Below are 24,564 nucleotides of genomic sequence, written 5' to 3'. Positions count from 1 at the left end.
GTCAAAGCATCTTTTGCTTGTGTGGATTCTGGCAGAGGTGGTGTGGTTGGTGAGACTGCAGCTAGAGCAGAGTCTTCCTATTTTGCAGGCAGATTTCTGATTCTACAGCTTCCCTTATGCTATGGTCTGAACGTTTGTGTTCCCACCCTCCTGAAATTCGTATGTTGAAATCCTAACCCACCAAAGTGATGGTATTAGTGCCTTTATAAAAGAGGCTCCAGAGAGCCCTAGCCCTTTCCACCATGTGAGGACAAAGCAAGAAGGCACCATCTATGCACCAGAAAGCGGGCCCTCACCAGACACTGAATCTGCTGGTGCCCTGATACTGGACTTCTAACCTCCAAACCTGTAAGAAATACATTTCTGTTGTTTATATATAAGCTACCCAGTCTGTGGTATTTTCTTATAGCAGCACGAACAGACTAAGACACTTTCTAAAACAAAAGAAAACAAAAACCTGCATTCCCTTGGTGATCCAGTTATGTATGGCTTAGTCATTTCTGGATGCTCAGCCTGGAATTTGTTTCTTTAGCCCTCACAGGGATTTTGAAAGTCCTTTAATAAACCTCCTCCTGCTTAAACGAATCGGAGTGGATTCTGTCCTCTGTAACAGAACCTTGACAGTTTGTATAAGCATGTGATATCTCTGGTAGAGAACACAGGAAACCAATTGTGGTAGGCAGAATAATGGTTCCCTAAAGATTTCCATGCCCTAATCCCCAGAACCTGTGAATATGTTAGGTTACAGGGCAAAGGAGAATTAAGGTTGCAGATGGAATTAAGGCTGCCTGTCAACTGACCTTGAAATGGGGAGATTATCCTACGTTATCCATGTGGGCCTAGTGTAATCATAGGGGTCTTTGTATGTAGAAAAGGGAAACAGAAGACTGAGTGTATCAGAGTCAGAGAGACTGAAGATGCTACTCTGATGGCTTGGAAGCTACAGGAAGGGGCCACAAGCCAAGAAACTCAGGTGGTCTCTAGAAGCTGAAAAAGCTTAGGAAACATTCTCCCCCAATGCCTCCAGAGGAATGTAGCCCTGCTGACACCCTAATTTTAGCCCAGTAAGGCCTATTTTGGACTTCAGAACTCCAGAACTGTAAGATAATATATTGTGTTGCTTTAAGCCACTAAATTTATGGTTGTTACAGCAGGAATAGGACCTTAATATTCTGACAACACTGACTACCTCTGGGGAGGAGAACTGAGGCAGTTGCAGAGAAGATGGAAGGGAGACATTCTCTCCATACCCTTATATGACTTTTGAGTTGTGATTCTTGAAAATAAATTACCTATGCAAAAAACTGAACTAAATTAAAAGAAAAAAAGAACCTCGATACATATTTGGCCAATGTCATTTGGTCTTTTTTTTTTTTTAAGATTTATTTTTGGCTGTGTCGGGTCTTAGTTGCGGCATGCAGGATGTGTGTTGAGGCATGTGGGTGGGATCTTTCGTTGCGGCACGCAGGCTTCTCTCTAGTTACAGCATGTGGGTTGTCTCTCTCTAGTTGTGCGAGTTCCAGAGCATGTGGGCTCTGCAGTTTGCGGCATGCAGGCTCCCTAGCTGAGGCGCACGAGCTCAGTAGTTGTGGTGTACGGGCTTAGGTGCCCCACGGCATGTGGGATCTTAGTTCCCTGACCAGGGAACCAGCGTCCCCGGCATTGGAAGGTGGATTCTTTACTAATGGACCACCAGGGAAGTCCCTGTGATTTGGTCTTTAACGTCACAGAGAAAAATTAAGGCCAGTTCAATTTCTGTTCCTTTGTAGAAAGTCTTTTTCTGATAGTTTACAATTTTTTTCTTCCTCTTTATAATCCAAAAATGATGCCAAAATTTGTCCAGGTGTCATCTGTGCTGTCTTTAAATTTATCTTCAGAAGAATTTCTTGGAGGGAGAGTCCCTTATACCCTGCATTGAAGAGTATCCCTTTGCAACAGTTTCCACTATCCCCAGCCAGATCTGCATGCTTTCACTGGTTCTGGGCCAGTATTTATGCTTATTTCCCTGCATCATTCGGGAGGTGTGAATTCCAACCTCACAGTCTTAGGTGGTTTCTGACTTCTCCCCTGTGGTTGCTTTTTGGCCCTCACTGGGCACTTGGCATGTTGCTCTGCAGCTACGCAGGCCAGTGGGCAGCGTACTTCTAGTCCTCAATTTGTGGACAAGCCCTCTCTGAACGCCAATGTTATGCAGTTAGCTAGGTTCTGACTTTCCCTACCTGCGGGGCCCTCTTTCCAGACCCCTTCTTTCACCAGGCATTCAAGTCCGAGCCCTGGCTGTTCCTGCTCCAGTGACTGCTCAGCTGCAGCTCTTGCTTAAAATTTCTCATTTTACTTTGGTGACTTGGGATCTCCCTTTCCTGATTTCATGCTCAGCTATAAATTAAAACAATTTTGGTTCTATTTTATCCAGCCTTGTAATAGGTTTGTATTGGGGAGGGCAGAAGTATCTTTCATGCCAGCTCAGGCCAACAGGTTGACCAGAAGTATCGATTCTGCATTTTGATTTCCTGGTAAAACTTATTTATCACACCCAACACAACGATCCAGGGCACTGCCTTTAGAATTGTATAGATGAGGGTCTATATTAGCCGTGAACCATTACCCAGAGTTCAATAACTCTCCCAGCACCTTGCCTGATTTAATAAATGTGCATAGTGACACCCTCACAGGACTTTCCTAAAGGATAAATGAAATCACACAAGAAAGCACCAGCACACAGCATCAGGAGTGACTGCTTAGGCTCTGCTAAGAGTCTCAAACCATCTTGTTAGATTTCCTTTGGTTCCTTCAAGGGTCAATCTTCCTCTGAGTCTTCAGGATAGCATCCCATTGCGTTCGTGTGGCAATATTTTCTCACATGTGCCATCTGTTGTTTCTTATTTTCTCACTGTTGACTCTGTCTAGAATAGGGTCTCTTCATGCCTTGTGTCTGACAGTAGAGAGTGGAGAACGTATGCTCTGCCCTTGGTCATGGTACCGTCCTTTCTCTGATTTACATGATCCAAGGGCAGAGCTCTGAGTGGAGCATCTAGACTCTTGCAGACATTGGCCCAGGACAGCTCTGCTTCGCTGAGGATGGTTCTCATCATACCCTCATTGTATGAATTGCTGACACTCTGGATTCATACAGCACATATACACACATATGCTCATACACACACACACACACACAAAATCACTGTTGTAAGCATGCATGATTTATCTCCATTCTCACCTGTACATGGTTTAATTATTCAGGATCTGAGGATACAATGTGTCTCCCTAGTTCCCCACCACTATGGGAAATTGTGTCTCAGAGGAATAGAAAAAGCCAAGAGAGCAGTAGAGGAATGACATCCCAGTTTTTAGTTGGCATTGACCCATGTCTCTGAGCCAGGGGCAAGGCAGTATGGGAAAGACAAATCATATTTTTTTCAGGATGGACGGTTTTCTCTGTTTCAAGAGGCAAAGCATGTACTCGTTGATTCTCGGTCAGTTGATTCTCAGTTCTGCTCCATAGATCTCTATGTTCTGACAGTACGTTCATCAACATTGATTTTTGGCATGACACGTATTTATATTTTTCCATATATCAAGTGTATTTAGTTGTGAGAGGCTGCATCCAGAACCACTAATCCTAAATGTTGCTTTTAATTCAAAGTGTATTATAGAATTTTATAATTTTTAATCCTAGCTGAATTTTTTATTAAGCCCACAGGAAAATCAAGACAAAAAGATGGTGTATATTTGAATATAACTGGGCCCAAAGTAGACATGGAGTAAATGGTTTTTTGCATTCAATCTAAATATGGTCCCAGCATCATTTCAGGGTCTCTATTCCTACAAGACAATGTAAAAGAAACCTCAATAAATTGGACCAGCTACAACACTCAATTCTCTTATTGTTCTATAGACATCATACAGTTGCTCTCTGGTTCTGGCAAGATGATCTATATTCCATCCTCCACACGTGACTGGTCTATTTTGTCACCATGCTTCTCCGATTGTCAACTGCTCTGCTGAGAAGATGAGCTCCCCCTCCTATCTGGTATCCATGCCTCCAATTCATTTGTATCTGCCCCACATGTACTTCTTCCAGAAAAAAAAGTTACTCATAAACTCATATGCCCACCCCACCTGTGTCCAGCTTTAGATTAAAATACATTAATCTGCCTCCACTAATTAATATGGTCCTCTTAAAAGCTGCATTTATATAATTTCAAAGTAGATGCCTGTTCTGATGGCCAAAAACTGGAAGCTCGTGGAAGGCAAGACCCACTCCTTGGTGTGTTCTGTGACTCCTCCCTCCCTCTGGACAGCAATATCTGGTACAGGGCTCTGCACACAAAAACAATGAATATCATTTACCACATCGTGTACAGGTCAATGCTAGTGAAGGTACATCACTGAGGGGGTTTTCTCCTGCATGCTAATATATGCTAATGCAAGGAAAATCAAACAATTTTAATTTGTTATTGTTGCCCTTTAGCGATTCATTATAATATGAACCTCACTGCCATCTGGGTATTTGCAGCAATCAGTTGGGGATTCAATATTTCCTTCCAACCCAAATACTGAAGTGAGGGAAATCATAACATGAATTAATGACCAGTCTGCTAGGAAAATACTGGAGGGCAAAATTATTATTCTTAAGGCAAAATACAAAATGAATTGGACTTTAAAATTTGGTCATTTCAAATTACTATCCTGGTACAACAGTAAAGGAGTGCTAATGGTACAAAACGAAAACTGAAAATTGGAAGATGCTAGGAAAACCACTGAAATAGAAAAGTAAAGCATAACTTCTAGTAATAAGCAGAGCTGAGATGAAGACTACCTGCCCATCTGGATCAACTAAGATCATCTGGTTAGGGGATGCCATTGCCCACGGGTGACATTACTAACTGATCACCGCAGCACCTTTTCCAGTGTTTCCATACAGAAGTTCAGAATTCTTCTCAGGTGGCTACCAGCCATAGATTGAACGTGTCATAAGTGATAGTCTGGATTACCACTCCACAAACATTCACACCCCTCTTCCTTCCTCTACAGGCAGAGTCTAATTCCCTGCCTCACTGGTATTGGACTTGGCCATATGACTTGCTATGCCTAATGGGATTTAATGAGGCCTTTCTTAGGCCTCAAGTGTGCTTCTGTGCTTGGTCTTGGTCTTGTGCTCTGGTTTACACCCTGAGAACGGCAGGCCCCAGGTAGCCACAGCCTCTTTAGCCTAGGTCTCATAACAAATGTACACAGAGGACACCTGAACTCAGCCTGCAGCCTGAAGCAGAACACATGAGACAAGTAAGAGAATGAAGTCATGTTGTTCTAGCCACTGAGTTTTAGGGTCATTCGGTACACAGTATAATTTTGCCAGTAACTGATTAATACAGCATTTTAGGTGAAACTTATTTGTTATCCCTGGCCTAAAAACTGGTAAAACAAGAAAATGTCTAGGATAAAGTAGACAGACGTTTCAGAGGTAATACGGGGCCATTATGGAAAAGAAATAGCCATGTTGGAAGCCATGTTCAGCCACGTTGAATCACAGTCTTAAAGTTTTCAGATTTTAGTCTTATCCATAAATAAATCTAATTCACACAGCCTTCAGATTAGGACAAATGAGGCTGAGAGAAATGAAATGGTTTGACAGGATCAAGGTATAAGTTGAACCCTCTTCATTATTAATACTGCATTCTCTTTGTAGCAAAACAATAATGTGTGCTTCTAAGAGGACTGCCTTCCTGGCATTCTGAACCAGGGAGAACTGAATTGACGAGCAGTGTCAAGAGAAAAAAGCGGCGACCAGCCCCTGCTGCCAGACTGCCCTGCTTTGTCCCCTGGGAGCCTATCTATGGGGACTCTAAGGAAGGCCATGCACCCAGTCTGAGATCCAGGCCACGGTCCAGAAATCTGATGAAGCAAAATCCTACTAGGCATGAAGGCAATAAAAGTAAGGAAACAATACCTTGGCATAAAAATCCATCTGATGGTTTAACCTCAGGGCAAACCATTTTCAGGGTGGAAAATAGTCTGGGCCACCTATTCTTCAGGAGAGGGTCATGAAGGAGATGATTTCAGACACGAACTCTTCAGCTAAGGTTGACTTAACCTTAACCAGCAGAGTAAGCTACTGCGTATAGGTGTGATTTCAGAGGCTTTAGGAAGACTGTTCCCACCCATCAGGTTAAAGTTAACACTTTCATTCCCTTTGGCTCAATGCTCACCTAATGCCAAGCAAAATTAGATACTGTTATTCCTAAAATATCCTTCTGGAAGTAAGATTCCAGTACTTGGCTCCTTAGAACCTACCTAAGTGTTTAGCACACAAGAAGCACTCAATAAATATTTCTTGAATAAATGAAAGGGCAAACGCGTAAGTGATTGTTCAATATCTATGTTACTGCTGACCTGACTTAGAGGTTTACATTATAGTTTACTAACCAACAAAGGCGTCACAAGTAAGAAAAAACATAGCAGTAAGGTAAAGTTTAAATTCCACTAACCTCTCATTCATTCATTTAACAAATATTAATATCAAATGCCGGCTATGTGTAAGCAACGTGTGATTTTCTGTAGACAGAGCAGCAAATCAAATAGCTAAAGCCCCTGCTCTCAGGAAGCTGACAATAGTTTAATAAGAGAAATAGTTCAAACATGCACAGGCACACACACACACACACACACACACACACACACAAATATAAAAGAACTAATAAAAAGGACAGGGAACCGTATGAGAGTGTAAGAGTGAGTACACATTTCAGAGGATCAGAGAAGGTCCCTCAAACAAATAATCCCAAAAGGCCTCATTTGAAATGTGTGAGCTGGGAAATAAACAGACATCAGGAAATACGATTCTTTTCACAGAGCCCTACATCTGAAATGCAGCAGCAGACGGAGTATCATGTACGTATGTACAGTGAGCTGAGGCCCCTATATTTTAGCAGCTAGATCCTAAGAACCCATCCTCTCCCAGAGGTTCCCCAAACTATTGTCCTTTTTAAGTTAAAATCTCTATAATTAAACCTCTGAAACTTGATTACACATGACATATATTACAATTTTATAAAATGCCTAACATTCAAAGCAAATTCAAGCATTCAAAGCATACCAAGCAAATAATCTGTGTACGAAGACAAAAGATCCATGGTGGCAAATTCTGGGATATTCGGTAATGCCTGTTGACTAACTTTATCAGTTTTATCATTTGTCTTTCCGATAAGTAGGTTGATTGCCAGCACAGCCTCACTGACCTAAAATTAATGCACAATTAGAGTTCATAAATGCAAGCTTTCTGATTCATAGATTATCCATTAGGTAAATAATGTGAAAAAGCAAATTCATAAAATAACATTTGGTACACATTAGGGAAAAAAATAAAGACAAACTGAAAAACAATATGTGATCCCCCAACAGGTAGTACATACCATAGTCAAACAAATCATGACTGTTGACAATTTAATCAATAAATAAGTCATTTTGAATAGGCTACCTCCTGTAGCTATGACAGATACTTGCCAAAATGTGTGTCAAATATGTGCACATGTGTATCTCCCATTATTTTCATTAAAGAAAAGTGGAATCAAACCAAGTCTGGCTAATAGCGATTAAAAACACTACACATATAAAGAGCACTTCTAATCTTCCCAAAGAAACATCATTGGAGCAAATCCCAAAGAATGTGATATTTTCCTTTCTCTTGTATCAATACATTGTTTTGCCTTAACAGATGTGATGATAAAAAGAAGAGTTAAATAAAACTCACACCAACCTGTGCAGCAGCTCTTATTGCAATCCAGGCAAATAAACTGTGCATTTCAGATTTATTTACTGTTGGTTCTTTAACAGAACTATGCCTTCCGGGAAGAGCCTAAAAAATATGGCAAATGTTTTATGATAAAGATAGATAAAGATATCATAAAGTTTCGTGATAGATTTTCTCATCTTCTGAAGATGAGATTTTAGTGGAACACTACATGGCCATTAAGTGTAATAATGTATATTCAACTATTGACATGAGAAGGCATCCAAACTACCTTAAGCAAAAGAAAAGTATAGGTTACAAAACAGCATATGCACAATATGATCCCGTTTTCTAAAAGCTAAGTACACACATATGTTCCCTGTATACACAAGCAGAGAAAATTGTCAACAGTGGTTACCCCAGGTTTTAAGGGTAATTTAATTATTTTTATCTTTGTGATTTTCTAGATGAGTTTACATAATTTGAATAAAAATAGACACAAACTGCATTTTAAGTAAATGTTATTTACCATCTTAATAGAGGATCTAGAAATTGAATATATCTTGTGTGTAAAGACGTCAGAAACAAGAATATTACTTAAAGGTTTTTGATAGGTATTTGCTATCAGTTTTCTAACTACAAAACTATTAAAGGGATGACTGTAATCATAACGTTCCACAGAACAGCAAAAAGTGACAATGAACGGAGATATGTTTAACATGGGGCGGTGTGTGTGTGTGTTCAGCTTTTAAATATAAAAAAGTCAATAGTACAGAAGTAAACAGAAACTCCACCAGCAACATAGTATCTGTTTTACATTTTTAAAGTATTAATAGTCAATTTTAAAGATTTAACTGATCTGTAAAAACTATTCAATTAGATTGCTTGTTCTAATTTTTGATGGTCATATTTTGGCCGATTTTTAAAATCTTCAACAAAACTCCAGAATAAAACAAGCAATAACAAAAATATCTTTCTTTTACTTCTGGCTATAAGCCTCCCAAGGAAAAAGAAATGCAATGAATAAAGCTAATGCCAGAGCATGAAATACAATGCACAAAGGTGGCCTGGCCCAGTTCAAGTGTTAAGCTTGGAGGTAGACAGATGATACCTGGAGAGATCTGCCCATGGGGAATCTAAAATCTAAGCAATATAGTCCTGTCCCAAATATGGAGAGCCCAGTCACCAACTGTAACAAAACTACTTAGGCTCTGGTGTAGCCATTGCCAGCTTATTGACTATATAAGCTTGGGCAATTCACCTGTTTAATTCTGGAAACAAGGTTAATAGGCATTGAGTGAAGAATATAGAATAACATTAAATAACTATATTGTAAGAACAATTAGTGACACACACATTCAAAAAAGAGAGCTCATTTTGAATTGAGAGGAAGGCTTTATTGAGGAGGGATTGAGAGGTGTTCAACATTGAGTAGGAGATACTAGCTTACGCAAACAGGCAAGAAAAAGAAAAAAAAATGCATGTAGATAGGAAATGAAGAAGTTAAATTGTTTTTGTTTGCAGGAGACATGATGCTCTATGTAAAAACTTCCAAGATACACACACACACCCCTCTAGAGTTAATAAATGTGTTTATTAGCAAAATCACAGGATACAAAACTCAATACTCATAAATCAACTGTATTTCTGTATACCAGCAATGAACAATCTGAAAGTGAAATTAAGAAAATACCTGTTCACAATAGAAATAAGCTTAACAAAAATGTACAAAATTTGTACACTGAAAAGTAAAAAAACACTTTGAGAAAAATTACTATCTAAATAAATGAAGAGAGAATTCATATTTATGAATTGGAGGATTTGACATTGTTAACATGCCAACTGTCCACAAATTGATCTATAGATCCAACACAATGTCTACCAAAATTCTGTTAGTTTTTTGGCAGAAACTGACAAGCAGATTCTAAAGTGTATATGAAAATGCAAAAGACTCAAAGTGAAAACAATATTGAAAGGGAAGAAAATAACTGGAGGGCATGTACTTTCCAATTTCAAAAAACTTACTACAAGCCACACAGTAACCAAGACAATGGATACTCACATAAAGGTAGGTTTATGGATCAATGGAATAGAATTGGGAGTCTAGGAATAAATATTTATATTTATGATCAATAAACTTTTTGACAAAGGAGCCAAGGCAATTCAGTAAAGAAAGATATTTTTTTCAACAAATGGTGCTGAGACAAATGGATATCTATGTGCAAAAATATGAATTTAGAGCCTTACCTCACACTTTACAAAAAAGATTAATTCAAAATGGACCATGGACTTAAACATTAAAGCTATAAAACTTTTAGAAGAAAACATACGAGAAAATCTTCAACATCTGGGGTTAGGTAAAGAGCTACCAAAACCACAAAACATAAAAGAAAAAGATGATAAATTGGACTTCATTAAAACTAAAAGCTCTTTTGTTTCCAAAGACACGATTAACAGCATGAAAAGACAAGCCACAACTGGGAAAAATATTTGCAAATTATGTATCTGATAAGGGACATATATCTAGAATATATATTTAAAAATTCTTACAACTCCGTGATAAAAAAAGATAACCTGATTTAGGCTATGGGCCAAGGATTTGAAGAGACATTTTCCCAAAGAAGATATACAAATGGCTAATAAACACATGAAAAGATTTCAGTATCATTAACCATCAGGGAAATCAAAATCACAATGAAATATTACTTCATACCCACTAGGATGGCTATAATCAAAAAGATAAACAATAACAATTGTTATCAGGTATGTGGAGAAGTTGGAACCCTCATACACTGCTGGTAGGAATACACAATGGTACAGCCACTTTGGAAAACAATCTAACAGATCATCAACAGTCTAAACAAAGAGTTGACATTTGACCCAGCAATTCCATTCTTAGGTATACACCGAAGGAATTGAAAACATATGTCCACATAAAAAATTTGTATATGAATATTCAAAGCAGCATTGATCATAATAGCCAAAAAGTGGAAACAATTCGTATGTCCATCACCTGTTGAATGGATCAAGAAAATGTGGTATGGGCTCCCCTGATGGCGCAGTGGTTAAGAATCTGCCTGCCAATGCAGAGGACACAGGTTCAATCCCTGGTCCGGGAAGATCCCACATGCCGCGGAACAACTAAGCCCGTGTGCCACAACTACTAAGCCTGCACTCTAGAGCCGCGAGCCACAACTACTGAAGCCCGCGCACCTACAGCCCGTGCTCCGCAACAAGAGAAGCCACTGCAATGAGAAGACTGTGCACCACAAGGAGGAGTGGCCCCTGCTCGCCGCAACTAGAGAAAGCCCGCACGCAGCAACAAAGACCTGCCAGTACAGCCAAAAATAAATAAATAAATTAATTAATTTAAAAAAAAGATACACAGAAAATAATGATCATATTGTATAGAATTATACTATTCTTTTCACTCAAATCTTATTTGTTCAATCTCTTAATTAATTATAAACACCTCCCTAGAGAAGGCCCCAAAGGTGATATACTTCTATCCTAAAATCTTATTAATTTGCATTGCAAATTGCTATGGAAACAAATATTTTTGTTTTCTCTTATTGGACATAAAGATGTTTGTCACACCACAAAAGTAAGTTTTCTATGTAATCATTTTGATGAAAAAAAAAATATAGCTGCTATCCATCTAAGGCAGCAACCGTATGAGTAGTTCAGCTGACTGAAAGCTTATTTGCCCAAAGGTTTTAAGTCATGTTTATGCTGCCGCAAAAATTAGAGATTTGACGTCAAAATTTTCTGGAAAGATTTTTTGGTGGGTCAGAGGATTATTTAATAAGAATGAAATATATAATGCCTACTGAAACTTAAAGAATAAAAAACTAGACATTTTTTATTAAAAAATGAAAACAAAGTTACTGGGTTCATCCACCTCCAAACCACCCAACCTCCTGCCCAGAGTATCTCACTCTGTCTGGATCCTTGGTACTCAAGTGTGGCCCACAGACCAGCAGCACAGGCATTACCCAGGAGCTCCTTAGACAGGCCAAATCTCAGACCTCATCAGGATCACAGGATCCCTGGAGATGTTTCTGCCCCTTATTTGGAAGTGCTGCTTGAGGGAGTACATGCCTCTGCCACTCTTTGCACGCTCCCTCCCAATCCATCAAATCCCACTTTCCAGCTCTTTCCACAACAGTCATTCACAATCCCACCAACCAGAGTTATTTCCTAATCCTAAATTTCACCACCTAAAGCACCCCCCAGCCTTCCTTCACTTCTCTTCCTCCCACCTTTCTTCCTCTTGCTTTCTTCCTTTCCACGTTTATTATCTGTCTCCCTCCACTGAAGAGTAAGTGCATGGAAGCAAGCACTGAGTTTGTCTTGAACCTTGCTTTAACACCTTCCAGAGTACGGCCTGGGTCATAGTATGTGCTCAATAGATATGGGATGAATGAATGAATGACTCTTTTCAAAAGGTGATCTGTTTGCAAGCCACATCAGTGGTGAAAACCATACATGTCCATCTGCTTAACCAATATGTCATTTCCTGCAATCTCCTGATCAATACTAATGACTTAGAGTATTTATATACACCTACATTTCATGGATAACATTTTAACAGGCAAAAATGTCCACGTGAAATCTGTTTCCCGAGTCTTACGTAAAAATATCGAAGGAGGTATCTAAATATGAGTGTGAGCATTAAGTAATGAATTAATTTCTTCAAGTCACAAAGAAAAACCGTTTCTTTATTTCCATAGCACAGTGCTAGCAAAGTAAGCAAGTTCAAAGGCAACATACTTTAAATTTCCAATAAAATTGTTTGTTACCTTAATAAGTGTTGATGGTGATGCTGAAAGTTTGCTCTTTGGCTTCCTCATGTGCAAAAATAATAGGGCTATTTCGAGGTAGGAGTCTCTTATCAACCTAAAATGATACAGCATTGTACTTATTAGATAGCTCACCATTCATAATCATTTTGCATCTTGTGTCAACAATTTCTGAGAGAATAAAAGGCAAAAATAGGCAAAACCAGTATCTGTTCCAAACTCATCCTCTTTTCAGAGCACTTGTGGCTTAGACACGGGCATCCTCCTTCCTACTGAAATTGAAAGCTCTTGAAGAGAGCTGAGCATTCTACCTTGTCCTGTGCTGGCAATACTCCATGCTATGACCACAATGCAGCTGAGCATCAAGACCATTCTGGAATATTCCAGCACACAAGGCACTAAAGAAGTGACAGTCAAGACTGGAGGAACCTGCCTGGAAAACCAGACCTCTCTCTCTACCCTCCTACGCTAATTATAATAAGTTCTAAAGAGACACATAGAGTTATGCTGAAAGCCGTGATTCGGTATGGGTTAGGTCTGTGTATTCACTATCAAACCTGTCAGGTGGGACCATTTAAATCAGTGCAGTTGTAATAATGCTGGCTTATTCTCCATCTTAAGGTGACTTTTATACAGAATTGAGCTGGCCAGCCTTGGTACTGCTGAACCAGAGTGAATATTCACATAAATCCCTTCTAGATACAATTTCACATCTAGTGGAGGCTCCTGTAGCCTGGGACTGACAGGATATCAATCTGAGTACAGACTAGAAGCGATTTACAGTCCAGTACATCACGATGCTAACCGCCATCATCAACCATCACTGTAAACGAGGCCTTGGAGCAGAGCCAAGAGCATCAAGCTTGAAAAGGAAGTCAGTGAACCTGTTGTACAATGGACCCCAGTGAACTAGCCCTGCCGTGGGAAAAGGGTGCCCCAGTCGCCCCAGCCTTAAATAGTCAATGTACTACCAGAACACGAGTCTCAAACCCAAATGCACACTGTCATGATAATGGAAAGGTCTTTTTTTTTTTTTTTTTTACCCTGAGTTTTGATCATGTCTCAAGCTTAGCTGTATAGCTTCAAATAGACTCTCAAGTTGCAAAGTTGGAGATTTCTCTTCCACCAATATTTGACATTCTATTTTGCCTGAAAGAAGAAAAGGATATACAAAGATGGTTTTTCCTTTTTCTATCATTTAGAACTTCAGAACAAATATTTTATGCAGGAAATTTGGAAAACTGAATGTGCTGTCCCTTTTGTCTGTCCGTCTCCTGTTTCTTGCTAGAAGGTAAGCCAATGGGGAAAGAGCTGTTGCTTCCTTCCCCAGGAAGGCTCCCCCTGCCTCCTTTCACTTTCCAGACACAACTGTTCTTATCATCTTAACTTTCCTCTCCATTTCCTTACTTTGTGCTCCCACTTCCTCCTGTAGCACATTCCCTTTATCTAAATCCATTTTCTTCTTTCTTCTATCATTGCAGGTATCGTAGAAAACATCTTTGCTAAAAACAAACCCTAGAAAGTCAGCAAACGCTTGAAAACCAGCACGGATGATGCAAACACTCTCGTTTGCACACAGCTCCCACCGCTCATGGTGAGCCACAGCCTTCAAATGCAGGAGCTGGAATGGTACTTCTGTAGCAAGAAGGGCAGGAAAGGCAAATCTTACAATCACTATAAAAAGGATTCACAGTTTCCATGCAGCATATGCACAGGGCACAGAGCCACCTGGTGTTAAGTTCACGTCTGGACTTACAGATAGTTATTTACCCAGACTACACCTCATCTGCCAACTGGGATTGGTCATGCTTACCTTGTAGTGCTGTTGTAAGAACTGGCAATATGAGATGTAAAACACCAACTACAGTGCTTAGTATCTAGTAGATGCTCAATAAGTGATACTAATTGTCATCATCATTTTTCTCATGGCTAAAATAAAATTATATGAATGTATTATGCAAATGTGTGTTGTATATAAGTTATATAGATTGCTATAGCTATTTAATTTAAATGGGTATGTATCTTTTATAGAAATTAGCTAAAATGCTTAGCTAAGTAATGAAATAAAAAAATATCTTCCAAGCATTCTTTAAGAAACATTATTCATAGCTAAATGGCTGATGCTGAGATTTTTGAGTCAAACATGCAACTTTGTGTAAGGAAGGTCAATTGTAATTACAAAAGAAACGAAAATGGAGTACTTTTTTCCTTTCTAGATATAAACTTAAAATACGCAGTGTTCTCTTTATCCAAAACAGAGTTTGGCAGAGATACCAAGGTGTTTGTCATCACCAAGCCCTTTGTAAAATCAGTATTTTGTATAATCAGTGACCAGAGTTTTAAGAAGCCTTTTGTTCATGGGAAAAAAATAATCCTCAAACTTTATCATAGTTCTGACCCTAAATACATCTTACCTTTCTGAAAAAAGATTTCAGCTTCCACCTCTTGTTCTTCTGTTCCTGATGTCTTGGCGAGCTTCAAAGCTATTTCAAAAAGATGAAGGGCAGATAACCACTTTGAGGGATCCTTCTTTTTACTGGTATAATATACTTGCTTGGCCACTGTATCTCCTAAAAGAAAGACAGTTGTATGAAGAGGGAACAATAGATATACAGTATTCATAACAAACCTCCCAGATACCAGACTTTTCTCACAGTAGGTACAATTGAAGAACTCTGGGAGGGAGTTCCCTGGTGACCTAGTGGTTAGGATTCTGGGCTTTCACTGCAATGGCCAGGGTTCAATCCCGGTCAGGGAACTGAGATCCCACAAGCCCTGAGGCATGGTCAAAAAAAAACAAGAACTCTGGGGGTCTTTAGTTCTTAGCATTGAAGAAATACTTTAAAGAAACACAATACCCAAATATATCAATGAACTATAAACAACAGACCTTTGAAACTTTGTCTTTGATAAATTTCAACATTTTCTCATTTTTAAAATGAAGGATAGTATACCTGAAACTAACACAACATTGTAAATCAACTATACTCCAATAAAAATTTTTTAAAGATAAGTAAAAATAAAATGAAGCCTCTTTCAGTCCTAAAATTTCAAGCCTCTCAAGCCTCTTTCAGTTCTAAAGTTTCATAATGCTCTACATAACAACTTCTGTGTTCCTAAGATGAGGTTGTTAGTAGGGAAACAACTGGAAGTTTTATGTTGTTACCAATAAAATTTGCATATATTAATAGGCGGTAATTTCTATTCAGCTCTATAGCGGTTGCTCACATTGCATATTTTGTCATCCCAACTAGTTGGCAAACCCATTATGGACAAAGGCCACATGTTATACTTCTTATGAGGTCCCATCACTACTTAACATAATGAAGGATTGTTGCATTGTTGAAGAGGCATTAGATTTAATTTCTAATCACCTCAAAGACAGACAGACATTTATTTGACAAATATTTTCTGAGTGCTTAGGCACCGGATAAAAAAACAAGAAAATTGAAAAATAAGAGCTAAGTTTCATTAAGTACTTCCTACATGCCAGGTACCATCCCAAGTACTTAAGCATTATCTCATGCAGTCCTCCCAACTCTGAGTAGATACCATTATTATGCTCATGTTACAGAGGAAAAAGCAGTGGCACGGTGAAGTTTAAGTAACTTGCCCAAAGTCACGTGACTAGTAAGTAGCAGGGTTGTGATCTGAACCTAGGCAGTCCAGCTCCAGGGCCCATACCCTAAACCATGACACTGCAGTAACCCCTTAAGAGAGAGACCGTGGAGCTTAGTGTCCAACAGGGAATGAGAACGGCCAGACAGGCAATCAAAACACGGTGTAGTTGACTGTGTGGCAGTGAAAGCACAGGACACCGTGGTAGCAGGTTACAGGAGCCCTGGCCAGACCTGGGAAAGGTCAGGGATGCCTACCCAGAAAATACAGCTGTCAAGGCCGGCAGGTGATGATCACTTTATCTTTCGGTAAGTTTAATAAAGAAGAAAAACGTTGAGATAAAGAGTAAAAGGCAACTGGGGGGAAACTACATTAATAGAATAGTTTAACAGGCACAGTAGAGCAGTATGAACAGAAAGGCAGTGTAGGATTGCAGAAGGATACAGCTGCTGAGTTGTAGCTGAAATGCTGGGTACAAGCCAGTCATTCGTGCTATCGTGTCATCTGAGGCTTTGAACAAGTCCCTACATGCCTCTGAGCCTTGAGGCAGCAGAACTAGAAAATAGCTGAGGTCCCTTCAAGTCCTGAAAATTTTAAATCCAAGATGCCATGCCCTATAACGAGTTTTCAGGAAACCTAGGACGTTTTGTAAATATTTAGTTCAGGAATGTGCTATATGAGTGGGAAGACAGTAGAAAAACGATCTTTCTCTCCCCCATCCCCGGCCCTTTATCCAGGGAGAAGTTACAGAGACCTTCCTCTGGACAAGGCAGGATGGTAGCACTTTACTGAGAAAATGGAGATGAAGAAATTGAAGCCTTGCTTCCCCGGGCTTCCTAGGAGAGTAAGGAGGCCAGGCATGGAACAGTGAGAATAGCTGACACCTGCAAAGCTCTTAGAACAAACTAGCTGACCTTCTAAACATGTTACATATTCCACTCAATGTACCCCAGGGAGACTGGTACCTTTCTTATTTACATTTTACTAGAAAGGAAACTGACAGGCAGAGAAGTTAAATGATTTCCTCAAGGGAACTGGACCAGAATTCTTTCTCCAGAGTCCATGCTCTTAAACCCCAACAATTACCAACTGCAATTAGATCTTAGGCCAGAAGGATATGCTAATACCATTTGTCCCATACAGTCTCACATCTCAATACATCTCCCATTCTTTTTTTTTTTTTTTTAATTCTCTTTTCCGGGGTCATGTTTCATTTTTTAAATTAATTAATTTAATTAATTTATTTATTTTTGGCTGTGTTGGGTCTTCGTTGATGTGCACCGGCTTTCTCTAGTTGCGGCGAGCGGGGGCTACCCTTTGTTGTGGTGTACGGGCTTCTCATCACGGTGGCTTCTCTTGTTGTGGAGCACGGGCTCTAGACATTCAGGCCTCAGTACTTGTGGCTCGCGGGCTCTAGAGCGCAGGCTCAGTAGTTGTGGCGCACCAGCTTAGTTGTTCCACGGCATGTGGGATCTTCCTAGACCAGGGCTCGAACCCGTGTCCCCTGCATTGGCAGGCGGATTCTTAACCACTGTGCTACCAGGGAAGCCCATCTCCCATTCTTATATGTCTTGCTTACTGTTTCAAATTATACTACAGCTGTTTATTAATACAAGACAAAAATATCAAGTCTTTTCATGTCATTGAGGCACTTATATACATGTACAATATGTACTATATATGGACTACATGCAAGACAGTGCTATATAATATAGTACTAATGTATAATAATAGTACTTGAATGATCTTCTAGATTTTTGTTAAAAATAGAAAAAGAATTGTTACAGAAATTATTGACTTTTCTCTCTCTCCTAACTAGATAATAGGCTCTTCGAAGGCAAAGGTGATGACTCCCTGTTATATTCCCACTCCCCAGCACTATTCTTGAACCTTTCTTCACTCCTATTATACAATCAGTAATCTACTTTTTCAGCTAATAAGGAAGCTCTAGGTTCAGTCATTAATGGAAAAAAATAATCTTAAATAACCATGATGCTTATTTTTTGTTTGGTTTTTAAAAATAATCTCGAAATGTCTTTTTCTGTAAGAGGCTTTCACGAAGAAAAAGAATTTTTTTAAGTGGCTCTATTCTTGCAATGAAATCTATACTATCACTCTAAAGGAAGACTGTCAAGAAAGCATCAAATCAGATGATTTTACGCTTCATAATATTGAAGTGCTCCTTTTTGCAATAAACATCAACTCTGTGAAAAAGAAGTTGTGAAACTGACGTTGTTTTGACAGAAAAGTTGCTTTCGGTTTTTATTCTTTAAGTTGGTATTTAATATAATATAACAGAAAGCAAGCTGTTCTGCTTCAAGTGAGTCTAAAACACAGCAACAGTATTGCCACTGAGTGGTGACACATCTTCAAGATTAGTAAGGCAGGAAAGCAGAGGATACATTTAACACAATCTGTACAATTTAACACAATCTGTACTTTAAGTTCTTGTAGAAATCAAATATACTGGTAATATAACAAATTGTGGACCAAAGATACTGAAAAATAGCTCTCATGGGATCAGCGAGCTGGAATTCCAGAGGTCAGCTATGCCAGCCTAATTTCATAATGAGGAAACTCAACAATATAGGGGTGAACTGCTTTACCTATAGTAATAAAGTTCGTATCTGATGATGGTCATGATGATGATGATGAAAATCATATCATAATAATGATCAATACTAGTCATGAGGGGGAGGAGCAGAAGGGGAACAAGGGAAAAAATTGTGGGCAGGTGATGGTTTGAGCACACTTCTGTTGCCCTCCCTTCCCCACTCTAGTCCAAACACCTGCCTCTCCTGAGCTGAGCAGCTGCTGGTACAGGAGGCAAATGGGTCCCAGGAGGTGAGGGGTAATGTTTCAAAATGTGGGTTTTGTTATTATTCAAGTATGACAAGGTCAACAGGTCAGGAGATGACCGCCATCAAAAAGATAGTATTTTTGCTCACAGTTCTGAAGAGGAGGGAGGGCACACCATGCCACACAAGGCCACACAGGGAAGCACCAGGGTCAGTCAGGAGGTAGAAGGAGAATGGAGAAAACGTGGGCATGAGCCTTTATTGTGTTTTTTGTGGGAAGGAGTGGGTGGGTAGGGTAAGCAGACTAAGGTTTAGGATTGGCTAGTTTGTATAATTTCAGTGGGCTCTGCTAGTAGTCTATACCTGTCCCTGGGGTGACTGGGGCAGAAAAATAGTGGCCCTGAGGGTAAGAGCCCAGCAAAGAACAATAAAAGAGCTCAATAAAAGCTCAGGGTGTAAGCTCTGGAATGGCGAGTTTGCATATGAAAGACATCCTCACAGGAGTGTGGTTTGCTAACCTCTAGGAATTGGCTAACTCTGGGAGGGGAAGTCCCTCCCTGGTCAGCAAGACTCCTGATGTCAAAGTATCAGAAATACATTTTTTCTAAAAAGGCATGATGAATATAGGTTAGAACAGAGAGCGAGCTGTTACAAGATTTTCTGTCCTCTGTGATAGACAAGAGTTTTGGAGCTAGAGGTAGGCAGCTTTGGGTCAAAGATGAGAGACAGTGTCCTAGAGAGAGCTTGAAGCAATGTCTGTGAGCTCCTGAGAAGGGCAGCAACACTGGCTGGCTCCTCCTCCTTGGTTTCCAAGGAGCTGTAAGCCTCTGGCTTACTGGTCTACCTGCTCCAATCAGATCCCCTCTTGGCTGGCTCCCGTCTATCCTCCACTCTGTTCTTCAGCCAGCAGCCAGGGTAATCTTTGGAAACATAAACTGTCCCCTGCTCACTCTCTCCCATTAGGCTGTCCCTAGCCCACTCTGCTCTGTCTATACTGGTCTCCTGGCAGTTCTGGAACATGTCAAGCTTGTCCTGACCTCAGAGCCTACAACTCACTGCTCTCTCTGCCTCTACTGTGCATGACTTCACTAAGCATATGCTTAACATTTACAGTCCAGGGTTAAATACTACTTCCCCAGAGAGGCCTTCCCCAATTATTCTACTTAAACAGGCATCCCTCCCTTTGCTGTTCTTTTTTTTTTTTTTTTTTGCGGTACGCAGGCCTCTCACTGTTGTGGCCTCTCCTGTTGCGGAGCACAGGCTCCAGACGCGCAGGCTCAGTGGCCATGGCTCACGGTCCCAGCCACTCCGCGGCATGTGGGATCTTCCCGGATCAGGGCACGAACCCGTGCCCCCTGCATCGGCAGGCGGACTCTCAACCACTGCGCCACCAGGGAAGCCCACCACATCTGTTTTAATCTCCAATAGCTTCCCAGGACCTCACAGGGAGGCTGGCACATGGTAGGTGATCAAAAGCTATTTGTTAAATAAATGGAACCTGGCTATTCATAAATACTGCCCCAGATAAATGCACTCACATGATAGCCTCGCTGAAAATGACTTAAACTTTTTCATCAGTGACTTGAATGTAATATATGTTTAAGTGTTCTTACCAATTCTCATTTTTGTTTTGGCCAATAACATGACATGAGGAAGATAGATATTTTTCAAAGGCAGTAATGGACTTGCATAGTCAGTGTTTGATGTAGGAAATTCAATTGTTTCTCCAAAAGTTCGCATCTGTAAAAGAAGCACTGTAATGAGTAATTAGCTAATGTGGTATGCTGTAAGAAAAGACAGAAAAGTAAGTTTCTAAGTCTTGTGGACACAAAAGCACTCTCACCTGTTCAATAAGAATGTTGTGAGACTGAGTCAACAAATATAATTTTTCTGTTTTCGAAGAGGGAGTTTCCTCGAATTTCTCGGCTTTTGTTAAGTCAGCCAGTAAAAGCATGCTTCTCACCAGTGTTAAATGAGATCGAGGAGAAATAAACTCACGTCCTTCAAGCAACTGTATTACATCCTATTAAAATAAAATTATTCCGTTTGATAGTACCATTCACAATTCACTGAAACAGGGGCCAGATGTATTGACTGTTACGCATTCAGTACCTAATGGAAATTTAAATTCTCTCCTTTTATTCTAACCGGAATCCTCTGGTAAATATCAATGTGAATTAGGCTTCCTTCATACCTGAAGGTTTTTTATGATGTCTGCTTTTAAGTGCTTTTCTTGTAGGCCAATGATTACAGCTTGCATCAAGAATTCAGCCTGTAGCTCCCTGTCGCCTGCACTTTTTGCTTCCACACACACTTCATTGATGAGGCTCACACAATCTGTTATATCGTTTTCTAAAATAAACAAATGCAGGTACTTAAAATGCACTGAGAAAGTAAGAAATTATATGTGCAGGATATTCTCGGTGTTTATCACAGGAATACTGTATAATACAGAAGAAGAGGAAGATGTAGAGACGGAAAACAAGACTGCACGAAACATTGAAAATAAATGTGCTGTAATTTACGAGAAGTACTTTAGGGTATTCAAACGCTGCAAAAGTAATGATGATACTCCATGAAATAATTTAATTTGGGAGATGGGTAGAGATGGGTGAACAGATAGGTTTACATATAGATAACTATTAATCACTGCAAGAACTCATATTTATGTGCCAGGCTATAATCTAAGAACTTTAGAAATTTAACCCATTTAATTCTGGAAATAATCCTATGAAGTAGGTACCACATTTCCATCTTCCAGAGGAGGAAACTAAGGCCTAGGGGGGTTAAGAGATTTGGCCAAGATTACACAGCAAGGAAGTGGTGGATAGAGTATTTGAACTCAAGGAGGGGGTGGCTCCAGAATCTGCACTCTGGACCCCTGAACTACGCTGCCTTCCTAGACGACAGGAAGGCGTGTGCATTAGCATTCTGAAATCTCCTTGCCTGCTTTGCATACAGTAATATATATGCCATTTGCAGTGATACAAGGGACTGCTGAAAATGATTATTCTCATTTAATAACTTGAATTTTTTATTCTGGAAACAGATAAAGCTAAGAAGTTATAAAATGTTAATAGTATAATAAAATACATCCCAAGAAAACCTCTGTTACCTAAATAAAATTAAATTTTATGAAAACTTTGATTGAGGAGATGGAAATAGGATATTTGTACCTTTCACGATTCCAATGCCACGAATCTGGGCAACAAACGCAGTCACCAATGCTAAGCGGCACCTCAACCACAGATGAATGTTGAAATATTCTCGAGAATTTAGGGAAATGGGATCTAAAAACTCATTATCATCTGTACTTTCAGTGGCCTAAACAATATTAAAATGATGGTTATCTTTCCATTTTAAAATGTCCAAGTTCTAGCCTAATGCTAAATGTAACATATGTTAAGGGAAGCATCGATATCATTTAACAGTATTAAATTTTAATTTTAGAAATTATTCTTGAACATTCTATAAAACATAAAAAATACACAAGAAACAAAAATCACCCATAATCCCATGCTCCTCTATTAACACTGATCCTCATATAAGTGCTTTGCAGCGTTTCTTTCTCTCTGTATACTCACTGTTGAAAACTAGCTTTGCAGTCTGAATTTTTCATTGCAAATTGTATTATTATCAGCAGTTTCCATACCTTCAAAAATTTTGTGACCATCATTTTAAAGGCTGAAAAATAATCAGTAATACTGGCTAATGTTTACTGAGTGCTTATTACGGGCCAGGCACTGTGATACATGCTTTATACACATTAGTTCACTTAATCCTCCTGACAAGCCCAAGAGGGGCTATTATTATCTCTATTTTTCAGATGAGAGAAGCGAAGCCTAGGAAGGCTAACTATTTGCTTAAATGTCATCATATTTTGGCGGAAGCTGGGATTCAAGCTTGCATCTTTCTGAATTTAGAGCCCACAGTCTTAATCTACTACATTACACTGCTATGTGCTGCTCACATCCCAAACATATATTATTTTATGATTTATTACCCTCATTATTACACTTTATAAAGGGAGTGGCCAATGTTCAGAGCTACTGGGAGGGAGGTGACAAAGGAACTTTTCCAGGGAGCAATCAATCTTAGACACTTCATCTAGAACAACACCCATTTGTTCTAGGGATTTCCTGCTACACATCTCTGACAAACTCATCATCTCTAACCAGTCAGCAATACCTGCTATCAAGGAGCTGTAACCTGGACTTGACAGGGGCTGGAACGTGACAGACAGGTGAGGAGCAGAGGGGAGGGGGAGCTGTTTCTGAACCAGAGTAAGAAGTGAACAGAGACCCCGAGACAGGCTGGTGATTAGAATGGGTACACCACGTACTCGAGGAGTCCAGTGTTTAGATTAGAAATACAGAAGAAATACACATCAACATACCTTAATCTCTGCCTACATTGCTTTTATTATTGAAAAGCCAAGTCATGCTTAATCTAAATCAGGGTTTCTCGACCTCAGCATGACTGACATTCTGGGCCAGATTATTGTTGTGAGGGAAATGTCCTGTGTGTTATAGAATGTTTAGCAACATCCCTGGCCTCTACTCAGTAGATGCCACTAGCACTCCCTCTAGTTATAACAACCAAAATGTCTCCAGGCACTGCAAATGTCCCCTGGGAAGCAAAATACCCCCCCAAGTAACAAGCATTGCTCTAAGTAAATTTTCAGAATCAGAATCCTTTTTAGCCTTTATACTGCTTTTACTGTGGTAAGAAATGAGTCAATTAGTTTTGCTTTTTTTTTTTTTTCCTGCGGTACGCGGGCCTCTCACTGCTGTGGCCTCTCCCGCCGCGGAGCACAGGCTCCGGACGCGCAAGTCCAGGGGCCATGGCTCACGGGCCCAGCCGCTCCGTGGCATGTGGGATCCTCCCGGACCAGGGCACGAACCCGCGTCCCCTGCATTGGCAGGCAGACCCTCAACCACTGCGCCACCAGGGAAGCCCCAGCTTTGCTTTTTTGTAGTGACATTAGATAGTAGCAATTTTATTAGTAAAGCTTAAGCTTTATTTTATTTATTTTAAAATGAGCAAGGATTCTATGTGCTGAATCTTTATATTTTAATCCTAAACAACCCTGTTGTTATTAAATTACTTGGTCTAATCAAAATCCAGTGAAATTTCAAAGAACGTGTGACACCAGTTGTCAAATAGACTTGAGGGCTTAAACGCAGAAGAATTTAACTATGAGAAAGAAATAGCACAAGGTATTATTTCCACAAGGTAGGAAATAGCACAGGTGGGAAATAGCACCAGTAGGAAATAGCACAGATAGGAAATAGCACAAGGTAGGAAATAGCGTAGGTGTCACACTGGTAATGCTAAAGAAGAAATAAAATTAAAAGTGAAATGAAGAGCAAGTCATGCGAAACAACTTAATTTACTAGTGACATCAGATCTAGAATACAAGAATGATACATCTGGTGGGACTTCAGTCACTATTACATCCAGTCCCATCAATTCCCAAATGAGATTACATAATTTAAAAAAATTTTAAGGAATTTGCCCAAGGTATACCAGCTAATAAATAGCATCAACGGGGCTTAAACACAGATCTTTTTACTCTAAATTCAATGTTTTTTTCTTCTTTACCCCTTTGTTTCAT

At 39.7% G+C, this 24,564-nt stretch overlaps 1 protein-coding gene across 1 annotated transcript in view; it reads right to left on the bottom strand.

The window, feature by feature from the left end:
* Window positions 1-24,564, bottom strand: part of CFAP54 (cilia and flagella associated protein 54) — a gene marked incomplete at its 3' end in the record, with an annotated part of 303,390 nt that overhangs the window by 69,430 nt on the left and 209,396 nt on the right. Inside the window, exons 53-61 of the mRNA XM_082850839.1 lie at window positions 22,124-22,271; window positions 21,142-21,299; window positions 20,791-20,970; window positions 20,561-20,687; window positions 14,946-15,101; window positions 13,575-13,680; window positions 12,532-12,628; window positions 7,757-7,855; window positions 7,097-7,238 (exon numbers count right to left, since the gene is read on the bottom strand). Coding sequence (XP_082706965.1) covers window positions 7,097-7,238; window positions 7,757-7,855; window positions 12,532-12,628; window positions 13,575-13,680; window positions 14,946-15,101; window positions 20,561-20,687; window positions 20,791-20,970; window positions 21,142-21,299; window positions 22,124-22,271 — 1,213 coding nt within the window. The remainder of the gene's footprint in view (window positions 1-7,096; window positions 7,239-7,756; window positions 7,856-12,531; window positions 12,629-13,574; window positions 13,681-14,945; window positions 15,102-20,560; window positions 20,688-20,790; window positions 20,971-21,141; window positions 21,300-22,123; window positions 22,272-24,564) is intronic.

The sequence above is a fragment of the Leucopleurus acutus genome (assembly GCF_964270905.1).
Source record: "Leucopleurus acutus genome assembly, chromosome: 11".
NCBI lineage: Eukaryota > Metazoa > Chordata > Mammalia > Artiodactyla > Delphinidae > Leucopleurus > Leucopleurus acutus.
This window is presented reverse-complemented; position numbering and strand designations above follow the sequence as displayed.